Source organism: Engraulis encrasicolus, chromosome 17 (assembly GCF_034702125.1).
Source record: "Engraulis encrasicolus isolate BLACKSEA-1 chromosome 17, IST_EnEncr_1.0, whole genome shotgun sequence".
Classification (NCBI taxonomy): domain Eukaryota; kingdom Metazoa; phylum Chordata; class Actinopteri; order Clupeiformes; family Engraulidae; genus Engraulis; species Engraulis encrasicolus.
In genome coordinates this window covers 9,649,258-9,666,041 of record NC_085873.1, presented here as the reverse complement: position 1 = coordinate 9,666,041, position 16,784 = coordinate 9,649,258, and the positions used below count along the sequence as shown (strand labels likewise).

At 42.1% G+C, this 16,784-nt stretch overlaps 1 protein-coding gene across 1 annotated transcript in view; it reads right to left on the bottom strand.

Moving 5' to 3' along the window:
- Positions 1-729: 729 nt before the first annotated feature.
- The window catches only part of LOC134467794 (disks large homolog 5-like), a 104,766-nt gene continuing 88,711 nt past the window's right edge, over positions 730-16,784 (bottom strand). The window contains exons 27-38 of the mRNA XM_063221729.1: positions 14,898-15,060; positions 14,173-14,306; positions 13,378-13,542; positions 12,948-13,113; positions 10,980-11,128; positions 9,811-9,981; positions 7,486-7,682; positions 6,717-6,860; positions 6,176-6,306; positions 5,594-5,703; positions 3,409-3,518; positions 730-2,987 (exon numbers count right to left, since the gene is read on the bottom strand). Coding sequence (XP_063077799.1) covers positions 2,893-2,987; positions 3,409-3,518; positions 5,594-5,703; positions 6,176-6,306; positions 6,717-6,860; positions 7,486-7,682; positions 9,811-9,981; positions 10,980-11,128; positions 12,948-13,113; positions 13,378-13,542; positions 14,173-14,306; positions 14,898-15,060 — 1,735 coding nt within the window. The 3' untranslated portion in view covers positions 730-2,892. The remainder of the gene's footprint in view (positions 2,988-3,408; positions 3,519-5,593; positions 5,704-6,175; positions 6,307-6,716; positions 6,861-7,485; positions 7,683-9,810; positions 9,982-10,979; positions 11,129-12,947; positions 13,114-13,377; positions 13,543-14,172; positions 14,307-14,897; positions 15,061-16,784) is intronic.

Genomic DNA, 16,784 nt, shown 5'->3' with positions numbered 1-16,784 from the left:
TGTTTGTTGCACATGTGGAGTATGCATCTTTGACTCTGACACATTGTACCCTATTTGAGAGATAAGAGGACAGCCATGTCAGTGTTTGTGTTGACAGATTAAAATGAGAAAGCTTGGAGAAAAGGACATTGTGACTGACCGTGTCAAAGGCTTTGCGTAAATCTAAGAATACAGCCCCTATAACACCCCCTTTTTCGAGCTGTACTCTGATTTTTTCAGTAAAATATAAAACAGCTGTTTCAGTAGAGTAGTTCTTCCTGAAACCAAGCAGCATATCGTTCAGACCAGTGTTGCAGGTGTTTAGGTGTGTTGTTAACTGATTTTTGACTACCTTCTCTGCAACCTTTGAAAGTACTGGTAATATACTTATTGGTCTATAGTTGTTAGGTTCACAAGCCCAAAGGTTGCTGGTTTGACTCCCGACCCACCATCTTCCTCCATGACTGAGGCACCCTGAGCATGCTACCATCCTGCCGTACTACTGTACTCCCTTTAGGGCGCCATTGGGATGCCGCCTTTCACGGGGGATGAGGCATAAATGCAATTCTGATGTGTGCCGTGTGCTCTTCTGTGCTGTGGAATGCTGTGTCATGACGATGAGAGTTGGAGTTTCCCAGGTGGGCTTTCTTCTCTCTTCTTCACAATGTACTATGTGATGATCCTCTGTGGCTACAGAAACACCAACATCTAACTCATACGGAGACAGTAAGAAAAGACACTCACAGAGAGTACAATTTGAAGTTGTATTTATTAATTTAACATTAGATAGAGGTCATGTCTATTCATTGAGAAGTGAATCCCAATTTGAGCACATATGCTTATAACATTTGGTGTCTTCAATTGTGTGAGAAATGTTTCTCTTACAGTAACCCCTCACTGGGCAAATCCAGAAAAGTTCTTTATTTTTTTTGACATCATCGTAATAATGATTTCAAATGGTTTTCGTAGTGAATCGATGGTCCAACCACAGGATAGCATTTTCTTAATAAAAAAATGTAATGTGCAAGAGAACATCCCTTTTTTTCACTTCATGATTTTAGCGTAGGAGAGCAAAGTCCTGCTGTGTGCACAGATCAGGTCATTAGTGAAATGTTAGGGACAGGACACGGGGAAACACACTGACAACACGCACACACACACGCACGCGCACACACACACGCACCTATATATCGACACATGCATACACACGTACACACACACTCACACACACACTATGTGCACGCTCACTTACATGTTTGCACACTCACATGCACACTCGCATTTGTAGTTTTTTTGTACAGGATTAACTAGTTAACGTACCTAAAATAAAACAGCAATATGATAACAAAAATATATTTCAGAGCGTAAATGCTAGAAGGGAAAGATTCAAGTGCAAAACGGAGCCCAAACAAAAAGGGAGACTTGTAGGATTTGGCACAATGTTATACTAAGGGAGAGAATGCTGGTTGTAAGACAAAAGCACTGGATTCATCCTTTAGTAACATATCTGCATCTTGCTTCAGAGCTACAAAACAACCATTATTAAATAACAACAGTAATAGCAATAATAATAATAATAATAACAATAATAATAACAATATAAAAAAGTTAATTGGAAATTAACGAGGAGGGAAATAGTAAATGACCATACCATCAAAAATTGCACCAGTACTTTTTGTCCTTTAAATAGAGACTTCAAAGAGAAGATCAAAAGATGAGGGGGAAACAAAACAGAACAAAACAAAATCTGGGGAGGGTCTCCTTCGGACTAGAAATGATACAATAAACAAACAACAGACTGCATTCCAATAGTGTTACACATTACAATATAATACGTTTCAGGTTGGATAAACGTGCAAACGAAACCCGAAAACTTAAAAATACATGTTGACTGAAGTTGAAGCTTAATCTTTGTTTTAACGCTTCTGATTAAACCACACCTCAAGTTCAGTTAACATGTAATGTTATGTTTGCAGGTGGATGCTCATTTGCCAGTTGAAAAGACTTGAAATTTTTTACAGTGTGGTGACAATCGTGATGGCTACTCATTTTCTCCTTAGTGGCAAGTAAATAACGGGCTGAACTCTCTTTACAGCACTTCCAAATAGGGGGTTAAGTGGCTGACCTAATCGAGTTATAACAGAGTCAAAGGTAACTCTGCTAATAGAGCAGTCTCATCTGTTTTTGCTTCTTGAAAAAAACTCAAAAGGGTCTCCTATTAGTAGTTTTACCACTTGCTATGAGTTGACATAGTCTGTTGTCTGGAGTACCCTCCACAGATCTGGGGTGCGTTTCTCAAAAGCATAGTTGTTAGCAGTTAGCAACTTGGATAGTTGCCAATGGGAAATTGCATTGCAACCAACAAAGTAGCTATTGTAGTTAGCAACTACGCTTTCGAGAAATGCACCCCTGTATTGGATTAGCACAGCGACACAGAGGGGAGAAGGAGAGGGCTGGGTTTAAGAAGAGATGAGGTAAAAAAAAAGAAAGAAAGAAAAGAAAAAGAACACATTCAAGTACGCAAGACAAAAGTACGTAGAACACAATTGTTGTTGATTGTAAACAAGTGTTTTGTTTGTTTTGTCTGAAATGAAAGTGTTACCATTGTCGACTGAAAATAAAATAGAAAGGTATCTGTAGTGGCGAGTGGCCGTGGCGATATAAATGCGAAAGCATCTTGTTTACGTCGTTAAAAACAACACGCATAGTTTTAGTCCGTTTGTACCTCTTCACATCGTTAAGGTATTTAGTGTTCTCCACATTTTCTAGTGTTCAGAGACATGTTTTTGAACATGAATTGGATGTGTTTCTTTTCTGTTGTTGTCATTGCATTAGTGATTCATCAGTGTTTGTCCGGTCCACGATGGCTGTGATGATGATGATGGTTGTGATTGTTGTATAATGGGGCGATGATCAGTCGGGGATCCAGAGGACTTTGCTCTGCTCCTGGTCCACGATGGTTTCGATCTGTGTGCAAATGTAACCCAGCGTCCCGGCCTGGACCACCCCTGAGAAGCACAACAAACAAACAATATGTAAACAACAACAAACAAACTATTGCAAATCTCTATCATTTTGCTTATACTTGAACTACGTAGCTCAGAGCCAACCTATTGGCTCGCTTCCTCTTGATAATTTTTCACATCAGAACGATCATGGAAGCATATGTTGTGTGATGTCAGCAAGACATGTGGGCAGCCATGGTGTAATAGTTAGGGAGTTGGACTAAATATCACAGAGTTGCCAGTTCACATCCCCCCCTTACCTCTCCCTACACCTCCCTCCATGGCTGAAGTGCCCTTGAGCAAGGCACCTAACCCCACATTGCTCCAATGATTGTAACCAATACTCTGGAATATCTGTAAGGTATTTTGGATTTTAAAAAGTGTCAGCTAAGTGTAATGTGATGAAAAGACATACAGTACGTACCTGTGAAGTATTTGCTGTACTCCTGCTCCGTCTTCTGTGCAACTTCAAACTGCTCCTTGGAATGTTTTTGAGAGACTTTGTCCCGCAGATACACAGGGTCCTTCTGTTCCCTAGGATAAAATGAACAACAACAACAACAATATTACATTAGACAATAGAAGTCTATGGACATAGTGCTGAGTGAGGACTGATTTGATTGATTTTTTGATGAGATAACCCTCATTAAGTTTGATTAAAGATATTAACCAGTAACAGCTCTTGCATATGAGATCGGAATACTAACATTGTGGATTTCTGTGCTTTTAACCTTCTAAACTGCACACAACAATGGTTGACTTGTGGGTTATCAGGGGTTTTTATCCCAGTATCAGAAAGTCAAAAACTGTGCCACAAAATTTGATCCAACTGATATTAAAGCTTCCGTCTGTAAGCTTATATGTTGACATACTGTATGTAAAGCCTCGATTCTGGGATTTTTGAAGTTGTACATGAATCATCAGAAGACATGAAGAAATCAGCTAAATATGCAGTTTTCTAAATGCACATACAGTAATTTAATTTAGCCTGAAAGACAGAAAAAAGTATTCAACTTCCTGCCCCATCCTCAAAAGGCCAGCAAAGTCATGTGATTGGGCAGCTACCTACACCCTTGAACCTGTTTGGTTAAAGGGGTATGCCACTATTTTGGGGCTTAATACAGTTAAAATCGTTGGCTGGGGTTTATAAAGGTGATAAAGTGTCTTATTTTTCATGTTAAGCGTTGTCTTGCTTTAAGACAAGTTAAAAGAGGGAATATGTCACTAAGCTAGTGAAAGTCAATGGATCCGTGTAGCATTGTAGCATGTAGCTGTATTAATCCCCAAAATAGTGGCATACCCCTGTAATATAACCAAGGAAATTCAGAATTTTGAAACAAGGCTTTGGCAGGAGCTACAGAACTTGTCTGTGTTCTGTAATGGGCTATTTCATGTACTACTTTCAGAATCCCATGACAGTTCAAGGCAATATGACTAAAAAGTAGTTGCAGACTTCCACGTTAATAATAATTTAATAATAATAATAATAATTGTATTTGTATAGCACTGTTTCATACAAGGCATGTAACTCAAAGTGCTTAACAAATGGAAAAAAAAAAAAAACATTTTTAGAGATAGATTAAAAGGAGAGGTATAGAGGAGAGGCAGAAAAAGCAGGAAGGCAGAGGAAGAAGAGATAGACAGAGAATGTAGAGTCATAAGGTCAACGTATGATAGGACCAGGATTCTTAGATGTGTAAGGTCCATAGTGGCTGGGCCTATCATAAGTCATAGATAGTCACACAGAGATTGGGCGCTCAGGTGCGGCCCCTGGTGGCATCAGGGGTGAGGAAAAACTCCCTTTCGCTTGATTCATAGTTTGTAAGGGGGAAAAAAAAGCTCAGTGAAGTCTGAGAAAAAAAAAAAAGACCCCCTATAGTCAGGAAGAAACCTCAGGCAGAGACCAGCGGCCACCTAGGGGAGCCCCCTGCCAGGGCTGGTTGCGAGTAGTAAGGGCGCTGCGGCAGCTGCAGTCAAGATACGTAGATCAGCTACTCTATAAAGTCACGGGTAAGGAAGCAGGCACCTTTTTTAATTTCTGAACCCCAATTTTGTCCCTTTATCTTCTGACATATGAGTACTGTATATTAAAGATTCACACCATCACTTCAAACACATGGTCTTCAGGTGAGTGTGAACATCAAAGAGCACACCGTCATCAGTACTTTTTCTTATTCACAGTGGGCCGCAGAGATATTGATAAGGCTTGACATTCATTAGTGGAGCAGCTCCTATTGACAGCTATATGTAGAAGACATAGTCCAGGGTCTTTCATGGAGGCTGTAAACTGAAAGTGATGGCGGACGAGATGGGGAGGAAGAGCCTTTGAAGTGGATGCTAATTCAAGGTTATACTGACGACGTCAGGGGCTTTTTGATAACCGTGTGTGTGTGTGCGTGTGTGTGCGTGTGTGTGTGTGAGAGAGAGAGAGACGGATAGAAAGAGAGAGAGAGAGAGAGAGAGAGAGAGAGAGAGATTGAAAAAGAGAAACAGAGAGAAAAGAGAAATAGTAAGAGCCAGAAACAGATATGGGGAGAGAAAGAGAGAGACAGAGAGAGAGACAAAGAGAGAGAAATCAGGCGGCCACGGGTGGTGAAGGCTTGGCTTACTTGATCTGCTTGGCATTCTTGTAGCGTATGAATATGACGATGGGGTAGATGTGTACGCTGTGCAGCCGCTCGATGGCATAGGGAGCGATGTCCAGCAGACAGTGGCAGTCCTGAATAAGACATCCAGAAGAAAGCATAGACATCAGATTGGGGGATTGGTGCACTTGAAACACACACACACACACACACACACACACACACACACACACACACACACACACACACACACACACACACACACACACACACACACACACACACACATATATATATCGACACATGTATACACATGTACACACACACACATTGGCTGTATCTCAAAGTCAAGGATCCTGGCCTTGCTACAGTAGGACAAGAAACGCCCATTGATTGGATACTCCTCGGAGGTGACCAAAGAGTATCCACTCACTGGGCGTTTCACGTCCTAGCAAGGCCAGGATCCTTGACTTTGAGATCAAGTCATAGGGTCATATGTGCATAGGGCTGAGTACCGATCAGAATTTTTTGGTTTCGGTTACCCAGTCCTACATGTGCACGTTCACAGACACACCAAAACGGACCATGGTAACCACAGTAACCTACCTGTTTCTCGGTGACCTCTTTGATGGAGGCCACAGTGGTGACGTCAAAATGGCCGCTCCTGCGTTTGTAGTCGATGAAGACGCAGTCCTTCACACCCCGCTCAATAGCCTGCTGGGAGGCCTTCATCACCTCTGAACACAGGAAAAACATGCTCATTGAAACTGTGTTGTCTGTTGCCACATTTGATGTTTTCATGATTGTTTACAAAATAATGAACTAATATTTACTAGTATGACCAAAGTGCAGTGAGTTTTGCAGCTAAAAATGTCTATTTCTGGACATCCAAAATGGCGGACAATGGAGAAGATCTTCCTTTTCATGTATGAAGTATGTTTTTATGTATGTATGTATTTAATGGAAAAAGGTAACATTTGTGAATCGGCAGCATGAATTCTGGAAATAAACTACTAGAAATATTACACAGTGCACCTTTAAGAGTTCTGTGGCAGAAAAATCCTTCCCACTCACCCAGTGGGTATCAGCACAACTTCTGTTCTATTGTATTCTATTGCAATAATAGCCATAAATCCTCCCCACTCACCCAGCGGGCATCTGCAGAACTTGTGGTCGGCCTGCTTGACGAGCATGTCCTTGGTGGCCTCCACCAGGGGGCCCAGTATCAGCACGGGCCGCGGGGACATGCACTCCACCTTCTGGACCCGCTGGTAGGCCAGGCCCACGCAGTCTGGAAGAACGAGAACGAGAAATCGAGAAATTTAATGATGGACCTCAGAGTGCACCTCAGGCACTTTGGAAAAAAAAAAAAAAACCTCTTGCCATTGCAGATAGACATACGGATAGACAGACAGCTAATCTGATACTTTCCATGTATGGTAGGGAGTCTGGGCTGATGGACAGAATAGACAGGTGAAGGTAGAGATGGCGTCCGCGCCTTTGTCTTACTTGAGAAGTTTCGCTCGGTGCATAATTCCCAACAAAAAAATGCAGTGTGAAGAAAAAGGAGATGCACACAGGAGCTTGATGCTGTTCAGCTTTTAATACAGTTTCACTGAACAGCATCAAGCTCCTGTGTGCGACTCCTTTTTCTTCACAGGACAGAATAGACAGACAGACAGACACAGACATACAGCTGTTCTCACCTTCCATGTACGGTATGGAGTCTGTGCTGATGGATTTCGGACAGAGAGACAGATAAACAGACAGACACAGACATACAGCTGTTCTCACCTTCCATGTACGGTATGGAGTCTGTGCTGATGGATTTCGGACAGAGAGACAGATAAACAGACAGACAGATAGACAGATAGGTAGACAGATAGATAGACAGACAGACATACAGCAGTTCTCACCTTCCATGTACGGTATGGAGTCTGTGCTGATGGCGTCGGGGGCGGGCGTGTCCTTGCCCTCGCGGGACGTGCTGCGCTTGTGCCGGTTCTTGCGGCGGAAGAAGGAGCGTCGCGCGGCCGCCGAGAGACTCCGACTGGAGCACACCTCCTCCTTCCCGTCCGGAACGCTCAGGCGGCGTTGGAACTCCTGCTCCAGCCTGCGCTCCACATTTCGGAATGCCAAGAAATGAAAAGAAGAAATGGAGTTACTGGGGAATTCTGGGAATTGGAACAATATCCGCTTGGGACGATATCTACAGTCAACATTGTACAGAAGCTTATTTACCTCAGGAATCAAACCGTCAAGTCAAGTCAATTTTATTTATAAAGCACTTTAAAATACAACAGAGGTAGCTGTCCAAAGTGCTGGACACGTAGGAGGACTTGAAAGGAATCATTCAATCTTAGAACACAGACATACTTGAGGACATAGAACAAAATAAAGAAGAAAAATCACAATCAATAAGATCTAAAAACTGAGCATCATGTAGAACAGAAAAAGGGGGGGGGATAGGTTATGTTTAGGTTAAAGACAGTTTCATAACGACACATATTTAACAATAAGAATACATATAAGAGCTAAGGGGATGATCAACATTTAAGAACAAAGAAATAAAAGAAGAATAAAAGTAGAACTAGATAGATAAATAACTAGGTGCAAACACAGAGGTCATACAGTGTTAAAAGCTAATGCATAAAAGTGAGTTTTAAGGTGAGTTTTAAAAGCAGCTAGGGAGGGGGACAGGCGGATATAGAGTGGCAGTTCATTCCACAGTTTGGGGCCCATTACAGCAAAAGCTCTGTCTCCTCTGGTTTTCAACCTGGAGCGTGGTACAATGAGGAGCGCTTTTTCTAATGACCTGAGGGATCTGGAGGGGGCGTTTACGTTTAGATACGTAAGATGGTGCCAGGCCATGAAGAGCTTTAAAAACAAATAAAAGAATCTTAAAATCTACTCTGTGGCGTATAGGGAGCCAGTGAAGAGCAGCAAGCACAGGCGTGATATGCTCCCGCCTTCGAGTTTTAGTAAGGAGGCGGGCAGCAGCATTTTGCACAAGTTGCAGGCGGGAGAGGGAGGAAGCACTGAGGACAGCATACAAGGCATTGCAGTAATCAAGGCGTGATGAGATAAAAGCATGGATGACTCTTTCAAAGTTTTTAAAAGATAAAAAGGGTTTGGCCTTGGATACTACTCGAAACTGATAAAAACCGTGCATAATAATGTCCACAAACCAGAGATGTCAAAAGTAAAAGTAGAAGAAAAGAGTTGGTGTAGGTACAACACCAGGACATGATATTACATCGTTGTTTCACCAGTTATTCCACTGTACCTGCTGAGGCTGCTAGACTCTGTTAAAAAAACGGTAGCACTTTACTTGACGCCGGCGTCATACGTATGACATAATATTGTCATAAAATTGTCATAATGCAGTCATGAATGTGTCATAAACATTATGTCAATATCATAAACGCTTCATGGCCATGAAAAGCTGACATTGTTCCGCCTGTCTTTGTCATTACCGAATTTCACTGAAGACAAAGTCATACAATGTTTATGACATTGACATAATGTTTATACTGCATTATGACAATGTTATGACACCGTTATGTCATACATATGACGCCGGCGTCAACTAAAAGCAACTAACAAAAAACAACTAAAAACCCAAACAAACAAAAAAAGACACTGTCAAAAGTTTGATCCAAGCAGCCTGGAATCAGCTGACTGTAGGACAGATACTGTAGTCTACAAAAAATTCAGATACATTGCTTGGTGAAGCCCCAGTGTTAAAAGAAAACTGTAGTACATTTTTTTACTTATAACTTTTGACATCTCTGCAAAAAAAACGAGGGTGTGTTTGAAGAATGATGACGAATGGTAATCATTTCATATTTTTTTAAGTTTATACGTTATTTATCATTATTTGGTATATTTGCAGTGTGAACGGTACAATTTGTATGAAAATTGCACAAAAGACAGTGATAATTCAACACATAATTAAGTGGAGGTAATGTCCTCTAGAGTGTGTTTGGTCCCAGAGTAAACTCTAAGTGTTGAATTAGTATTGCATGTTTATGTACTGTGAATACAGTTGCAGACAGGGCCACTGGCAGCTTTGACCGGGCCTGGGGCAAAGCCATCCGAAAGTGCCTCCCCATTCAATACATACAATGTACATGTAATGGCGACCCAATTCTGGACCTCCCTTCTCCCTGGGCCCGTGACAACTGACCCCTTTGCCCCCGCCCTGTCTGGCTTCCCTGGTTGCAGGCATTCGTACGTACATGTATTTGCTGGGGATCTGTCCTCTGGCGAGTTTCTGTGCGTTCTCGTCGAGCTGCCAGGCCATCCAGAAGCCAAAGTTGCCCTTGGGCAGCGTGTCGTCCACATACAGGATGTCGTCCTTCTTGAAGCTCAGGTCCTCGTCCACCTCCGCCATGCGGTCATAAAGTGCTCTGCGCGCACACAGAGGAAAAACATTCAGCATGTTTTGGTGAGTACTTCTGATGATCATCTGAACTACTACACCCTGTATGCATTAAATCAGTGTCTACTTTTAATGCATTAAAAGTACATTACAGTAAATGCATTAAAAGTCAACTACCCTAGGTGGAGTAGAAATAACTTTGCTTTGAATATTGCTATGGAATAGTGTTAAAGTTTTAAACTTAGTTGACAAAACTAATTAGAGCTGTACATGATCGTTAAATGCCAACAGCCAGTCAGAACTCAGCTTTAAAATTCTAGACAGCCTAAATAAATTTAGCCATGCTGGTCTGCAGGGTCTCCAGGGCTATATGCGTACATTTACACATGGTGTTTTATGACAAATAATACAATGTATTACTTAATAAAGTACTACAATGCAGTGATTGAGTATGTGATCTCCAGGGCATCTCCAGGGCTGTCCTTGAGCATGTTAAACTCACCACAACCATTATGTCTAAGTATGTGTATATATGTATGTGTTAGGGATGCAAATTATCGATTAATTCATTAATCATTAGTTGATAGCCTTATTGATCAACTTACGATTAATTGATAAGCGGTGTTTTCCCCCCGAAATCTCAATGTTTCTCGAAAAAAAAACCTACTAAATCTAAAAATTTCAATTAAATATTGAGATAAAATACCACAATTAAATTTAAATATCCCCACTATTCACACCCCTCTTCACACACACTCTTCACATACCCATTTCACCTGGGTCTCTTGTCAGTTGAATTGTCGATTAATTGCGATTAATGTTTTTTAATCGATTAACGCATTGATTGATTAAAGTCGATTAATCGATTAATCGTTTGCATCCCTAGTATGTGTATGTGTATGTGTATGTGTATGTGTATGTGTACGTGTACGTGTATGTGTACGTGTACGTGTATGTGTATGTGATGTGCATGTCTACGTATAGTAGTAATGTGTAAATGTGTATGTGTGAGCAGTGATGGAGTACCTGATGTAGAACCCGTCTCCAGGGCTGCCCTTGAGCATGTTGAACTCCTCCAGGCGGAGCTGCACCCTCAGGCTGACCGTCTCCAGGGGCTTCAGCATCTCCAGGTAGGCCTCCTCTGCCGTGCGACCCTGGAGACTCACCGCGCTGTACTGTAGAGGGGGAAGAGATGAAAGGTCTGTTACATCACACACACACTCTTTGTCATTGTCTCTGCCTCTCTCTTTATCTCTCTCTTCATTTCTCTCTCTCTTTATTTCTCTCTCTCTCTCTCTCTTCCCCCCTCCCTCCTTCAGCATCTCCAGCCACTTTCGAAAATATGACCCTGCAGACTCAAAAAGCTGTACTTTAGAGTGAAGAGACGAAGGAAGTTTGAAATCATACACACATGCATAGGCCTACACACAAACACACACAATTTCCTGTATCTCTTTTGTCCTGTCTTGGAACGTCTCTACTACTTTTTTTCACCAACCCTAACAATAATGGACTTTCTTTCATAAAAAGTTTTACAGATATGTATGTTTTCTTTGGTAAGTGAGGATGACTGCAATCTCAATGTGCACAGAGACAATAATCATGTGTCTCTCATAGGAGCACACACACGCAAAAAAAAATTCTCTCAGTCTCTGCCAAACCTACTGAATGCAGGTCAATCAATAAGGAAACAACATGGAAGGAGAAGGTGAACAGAGCTGGAAGTGTGGAGGGTGCCGATGTGCTAAAATAAGTAACCAGCGTGTGCGGCACATATTGAAAGGGGCAAGTGCATCACAGTAGAATAACGGGGCCAGACAATTCCCATGTGAGAGGAGCTTTTAACAGAGCCTCTGCTTCTCAGACTATCACAGACACACAAAAAGTCGTCTACATCTGAAAAGTGTGAAAACTATTGAGTACAACGCAAATAGGCTTCTTTCATACTAGGGGTGGAGATTGGCAAAGGGTTCACGATTCAATGTGCATCACTATGCACATATTTTGATTCTATCAAAATGCATTGCGATTCATGAACTATCACGATGCTTTGCCATATCTACTTCAGTTAATGTCTAACAATATAGCTCATTTGTCAGTTGTGGTGTAGCATTCATGAGTCAATGTATTTGATTAAGAGCTTCCATTACAACAGAAATGGAAATTGGCAAATTAAATTTTATTATTATGAAATAATTGATTGTCATGAATTGATATATCAGTATATCGTGAAAATAAGTATTGCAATACATTGTCATGAATCGATGCAGTATATCATGAAAATACCCAGGGTTGGATCACCCCACTTTCACATCTCTCTCTCTCTCTCTCTCTCTCTCTCTCTCTCTCTCTCTCTCGGAACTTACTTCTATTACAGGCACACCTCATCTACCCTTTCTGCCTTTCCCACCCCCTGTCTGTCTCTCTCCATCCATCTGTCTGTCTTTCTCTCTTCATCCATCCAACCATCCATCTTCTTACCAACATGATGAGGTCTACAAGCATTAGGTCGTCAGGTCCCCTGGGTGAACTATACTCCTCCAGGCTCAAGCCTCTCTCCATCTGACTCTCTATACATCTCTCTATCCATTCAGCTATCCATCCGTCTATCCACCCTCACATCCACCCTCTTCCCTACTAACATTATTTGGCTCCCAGAATGTTCCTGGACACGAGCATTGGGTTCCAGTTTAGTTCTGGATACGTTCCCTGATGTTATGCATGTGCTTCCCATTTGATTCCCTCATCGTTCTCTCACCATTCCCTTATCCTTGTTCACATCCTCGTTGGTTACATGTTTGGTTTCCTCAGTGTGCCCTCAATGTCTTTTTTCCTAACCGTCCTCTGGCTGGGCTGTCCTCCTTCAGACTCAACTCTCTCTCCATCTGCCTCTCTATCAACCTCCTTCTCTATCTCTCTCCCATCCCATCCATCCATCCATCCATCCATCCATCCATCCATCCATCCATCCATCCATCCATCCATCCATCTTACTTCCAAGATGAGGTCTCCAGGCACCAGTCCGTCTGGCCCCCTGGCTGGACTGTCCTCCTCCAGGCGCTCCACATAGATGCCGTGCAGGTTCCCCCCGCAGAGGGCCACCCCCAGCTCCCCCTGCACCCTGCGCACCGTCACCACACGAGGCTCTGGCAACGCACGCCTGAGGGGAGGTGAGGATGGAGGGAGGGAGAGGGAGAGGGAGAGAGAGAAAGAGAAAGAGATGGAGAGAGAGAGCTTTCAGCAAAGCTTCATCAATCAAACACGCTGAAGCTCAAGCAGGATTCAAACTAAGTACAGACGGATTTAAATGCATGAACTGAAATTGAAAGTTACGTAATGTAACCTGGTGGCAGAGATGGAGAATGGATGGGTTAAGGTGGATAAAGACATTCATAAACAGATGTTGTGATGATGTGGACATTACCTGACAGATCCACGCGGGCTGGTGGTGGGAGTGGTTTGTTTGGAGGGCGGTGTCATCGTGCCTTCGTCCTGCTCGCTGAGCGTGTCGATGTTTGAGTGGTCGTCAGGGGCCATGTTTCCACTGCCGTGTGGCAAACCGTGCCCGCTGATTGGTTCAATCCTTGAACTGTACGCAAAACACAGGGGTTATCAATAGGAAATCACTTTAGTATGGCTATGCTTATTGGCCTAAATAGGTTCACATTCAGTGAGGAGGTGTTATTGTAGGTGTAGGTGTTTTTAACACTGTTCTAAGAATATATTGTGCTGAATTAAACTGTGTGTGGTGGAATTAACACTTAGAGAGTTGAATCTAACATTATTATTGAGCATATATGGCTTTAACTGTAAACTGTCAACACTGTTGAGTTTAATATTAAAATTAATGTTAATGTGTATTAATTAAGGGTTCTACTTGAAGGTCATTTGTATTCATTTGTGTTTGTAGCTGCACCGTGAGTGGATTAAGGTGTATTAATTAGGATTTGTACCTAATGCATGAGTGGATTAAGGTGTATTAATTAGGGTTTGTACCTGGAGCGTGAGTGGTTTAAGGTGTATTTAATTCAAGGTTTGTACCTGGAGCGTGAGTGGTTTAAGGTGTATTTAATTCAAGGTTTGTACCTGGAGCGTGAGTGGTTTAAGGTGTATTAATTAGGGTTTGTACCTGGAGCGTGAGTGGTTTAAGGTGCATTTAATTCAAGGTTTGTACCTGGAGCGTGAGTGGTTTAAGGTGTATTTAATTCAAGGTTTGTACCTGGAGCGTGAGTGGTTCCCCAGCTGGTACATGTGGGGGTTGTACTGGGCCAGGATGGTCACCGTGTCACACTGCTGGCCGATGATCAGACGAGCCTGCTGCTCAGTGGCGTTACGCAGGTTTATACCGTTAAACTGGAGGGGAGAGAAGGGAGAGGAGAGAGAGGGCGATACTTGTTTATTCTTGTACATTTGTTTATTATAGGGAAATATAGTGGAAGGGGAGGAGAGAGATACTGGAAGAGCGGAAGAGATGACAAGGTAGACTAGCGGAAAGATAGCGGAAGCGAAGGAAGAGAGATGAGAAAGAGAGCGAGAGACAGACAGAGAGAAAGTCAGTCAATTTTACAGCTCCCAAAAAACATTATGTCTAAGAGAGAGGAAAACAAGATAAAAATGAACAAAGAAACTAATAATAGAACTAAGGCTTTTTGTGACTGTTAAACGGAGTAACAATTTTCACACCAGCATCTATGATGGTCTTATTTCCCTTAACAATGGAATTCTCTTCTCTGATTGGCTTATGGGTTGGCCATTCAATTTGTTGAACCAGGCACCATTCCAAAAAAAAAAAAATCACTATTCCAAATCAATGCGTGTATAAATGGTAGCCATAGTAAAGTATAGCCAACAGTAGTACAGTAGCCGGAACTAACCGATTTCTAAATGAAAATGAATAAAAGAAGGAAACCACATCCTAGTATTTATTCCAGATGCCGTCAGTACCTCCAGCAGCTGGTCCCCAAACTCCAGCTGGTATTGGTGGGCGATGCTGCCTCCGGTCACCTTGGAGACGAAGATGCCGCCATTCTCCCCGCCCACGATGGAGATGCCCAGTGGCTCCGCCCCTTTGTGTATCGTCACAGTGCGTGGCTCCTCCAAATACGGTCTAAAGACACAACAGACAACCAATTACTAACTAATTCTGTTTACATTAAGGTGCTGGTAACGAATACTTTTAAATCCGGGTATTTTTTTCATCCGTTTACGTGTAAACACAACATGTGGATAAAATTTTAAAAAAATCCATGATGACAGGTGCATTTTAGCCCCCTAAATAGGACATTTTTAAAACCGGCAATGCGAATTCTAAACATTTTCAAACATAAGCCAGAGGCCAAAACCAATTCATTTTCGAAAATATCCTTACACATGTTAACAGCTTCTAAATGTAAATTATACTATATGTATGTTATGGAAAAAGAATATCAAAGCCAGTCCTTCTAACACCAATATTTGTTTTCCTAAGGAAAAGTAAGATTACAAATATAAGATGATAAATCTAATCACGATTTGAAATTACTCTTCATTCATTCGCATTTACGGCATGTTATATGTATGTTGTGTTCACGGTATGCACACATTTATGCATCAGGAGTATCAATATAAGAAAGCAACGCCAAAACTGTGTTTGCTACTGGTTATATTGCACAGGTTTCTACTGAAGTTCTGTCACATTCACATTCTGAAGGACAACGAAAAATGAAAACTACTAGGTACTGTGATGGACTTGAACTGTAAAATAAAATAAAATAAAATAACATAATTAAATCATCTCTACGGGGAAACTACTAGCCATGTTGAGCTTGCTGATGTGAAAGAACTTCTGACATGCATGCTCTGAATACAACGTGAACCATCCAGGAAACATCAAAAGACAGTTCACAGGGCACAACCACCTCAGCATCCCAATTACTACACGTGTGTGCAATCCACAGCCCTCCGCCCACAGTCAGTGGCCTTCAGCACCACCTTTGAGTTGAGCATCACAGGCTGAGGGTGGCATACCGCATAATCATGCAAAGGGTAGGTCTGGTTGACATGCAGGGGCAGAGGTGGGTGCAAAAAAAAATCGTTTTTGATTATCATTTGATTGAAGAATCCTGAAGGCTGGAGGTTTATGACACAGGAAATCAATGATGTGGTGTTCATTCAAAACTCAGAGAGTAGACCTACTGCTGTGAGTGTTCAATGTAACTCTTTAAGTGTTGAATGAACACTACAACATGTACTGTGTACACAAACACCAAAACAGCTGAGGAGCTTCAGGACTGCCAACAGTGCAGCAAGTTCTTTTCAGCTGAAGTCGTCAAATGATCACATCCAATCCATGCTTAATTCAGCACTCATACAAACACACATACTCACGCTCCCTTCATAATCAAGCATTAGACCAACCACAAACAAGGAAATGTCTGCCTGAGACACTCAAACATCCAATCGCGTACAATCAACAAACATTCATAAGCTCTCTTTGTCAAACTGAGTCATGTGTACTGTATGTGTATTGTACGTGCAGTACATGTACACACACACACACACACGCACGCACGCACGCACGCACGCACGCACGCACGCACGCACGCACGCACGCACACACACTTTAAAGGGAAAAAAGATCAGTGCAAGAAACATGCACAAAAGGAAGTGCAGTCATAGAGGTGGTGGATGAAGAAGAACAGAGAAAAAAAGCAGACTCGATAATGGAAGGGGGTATGTCCCAGCGCAGAGCTTTTTCATCTTTTCCTTGGTTATTACAGTAATGGTGGTACTGTGGGGTGTGGCACCCACAACAATAGCACCCCAAAGAGACCAAACTGAATGCAATTGAAA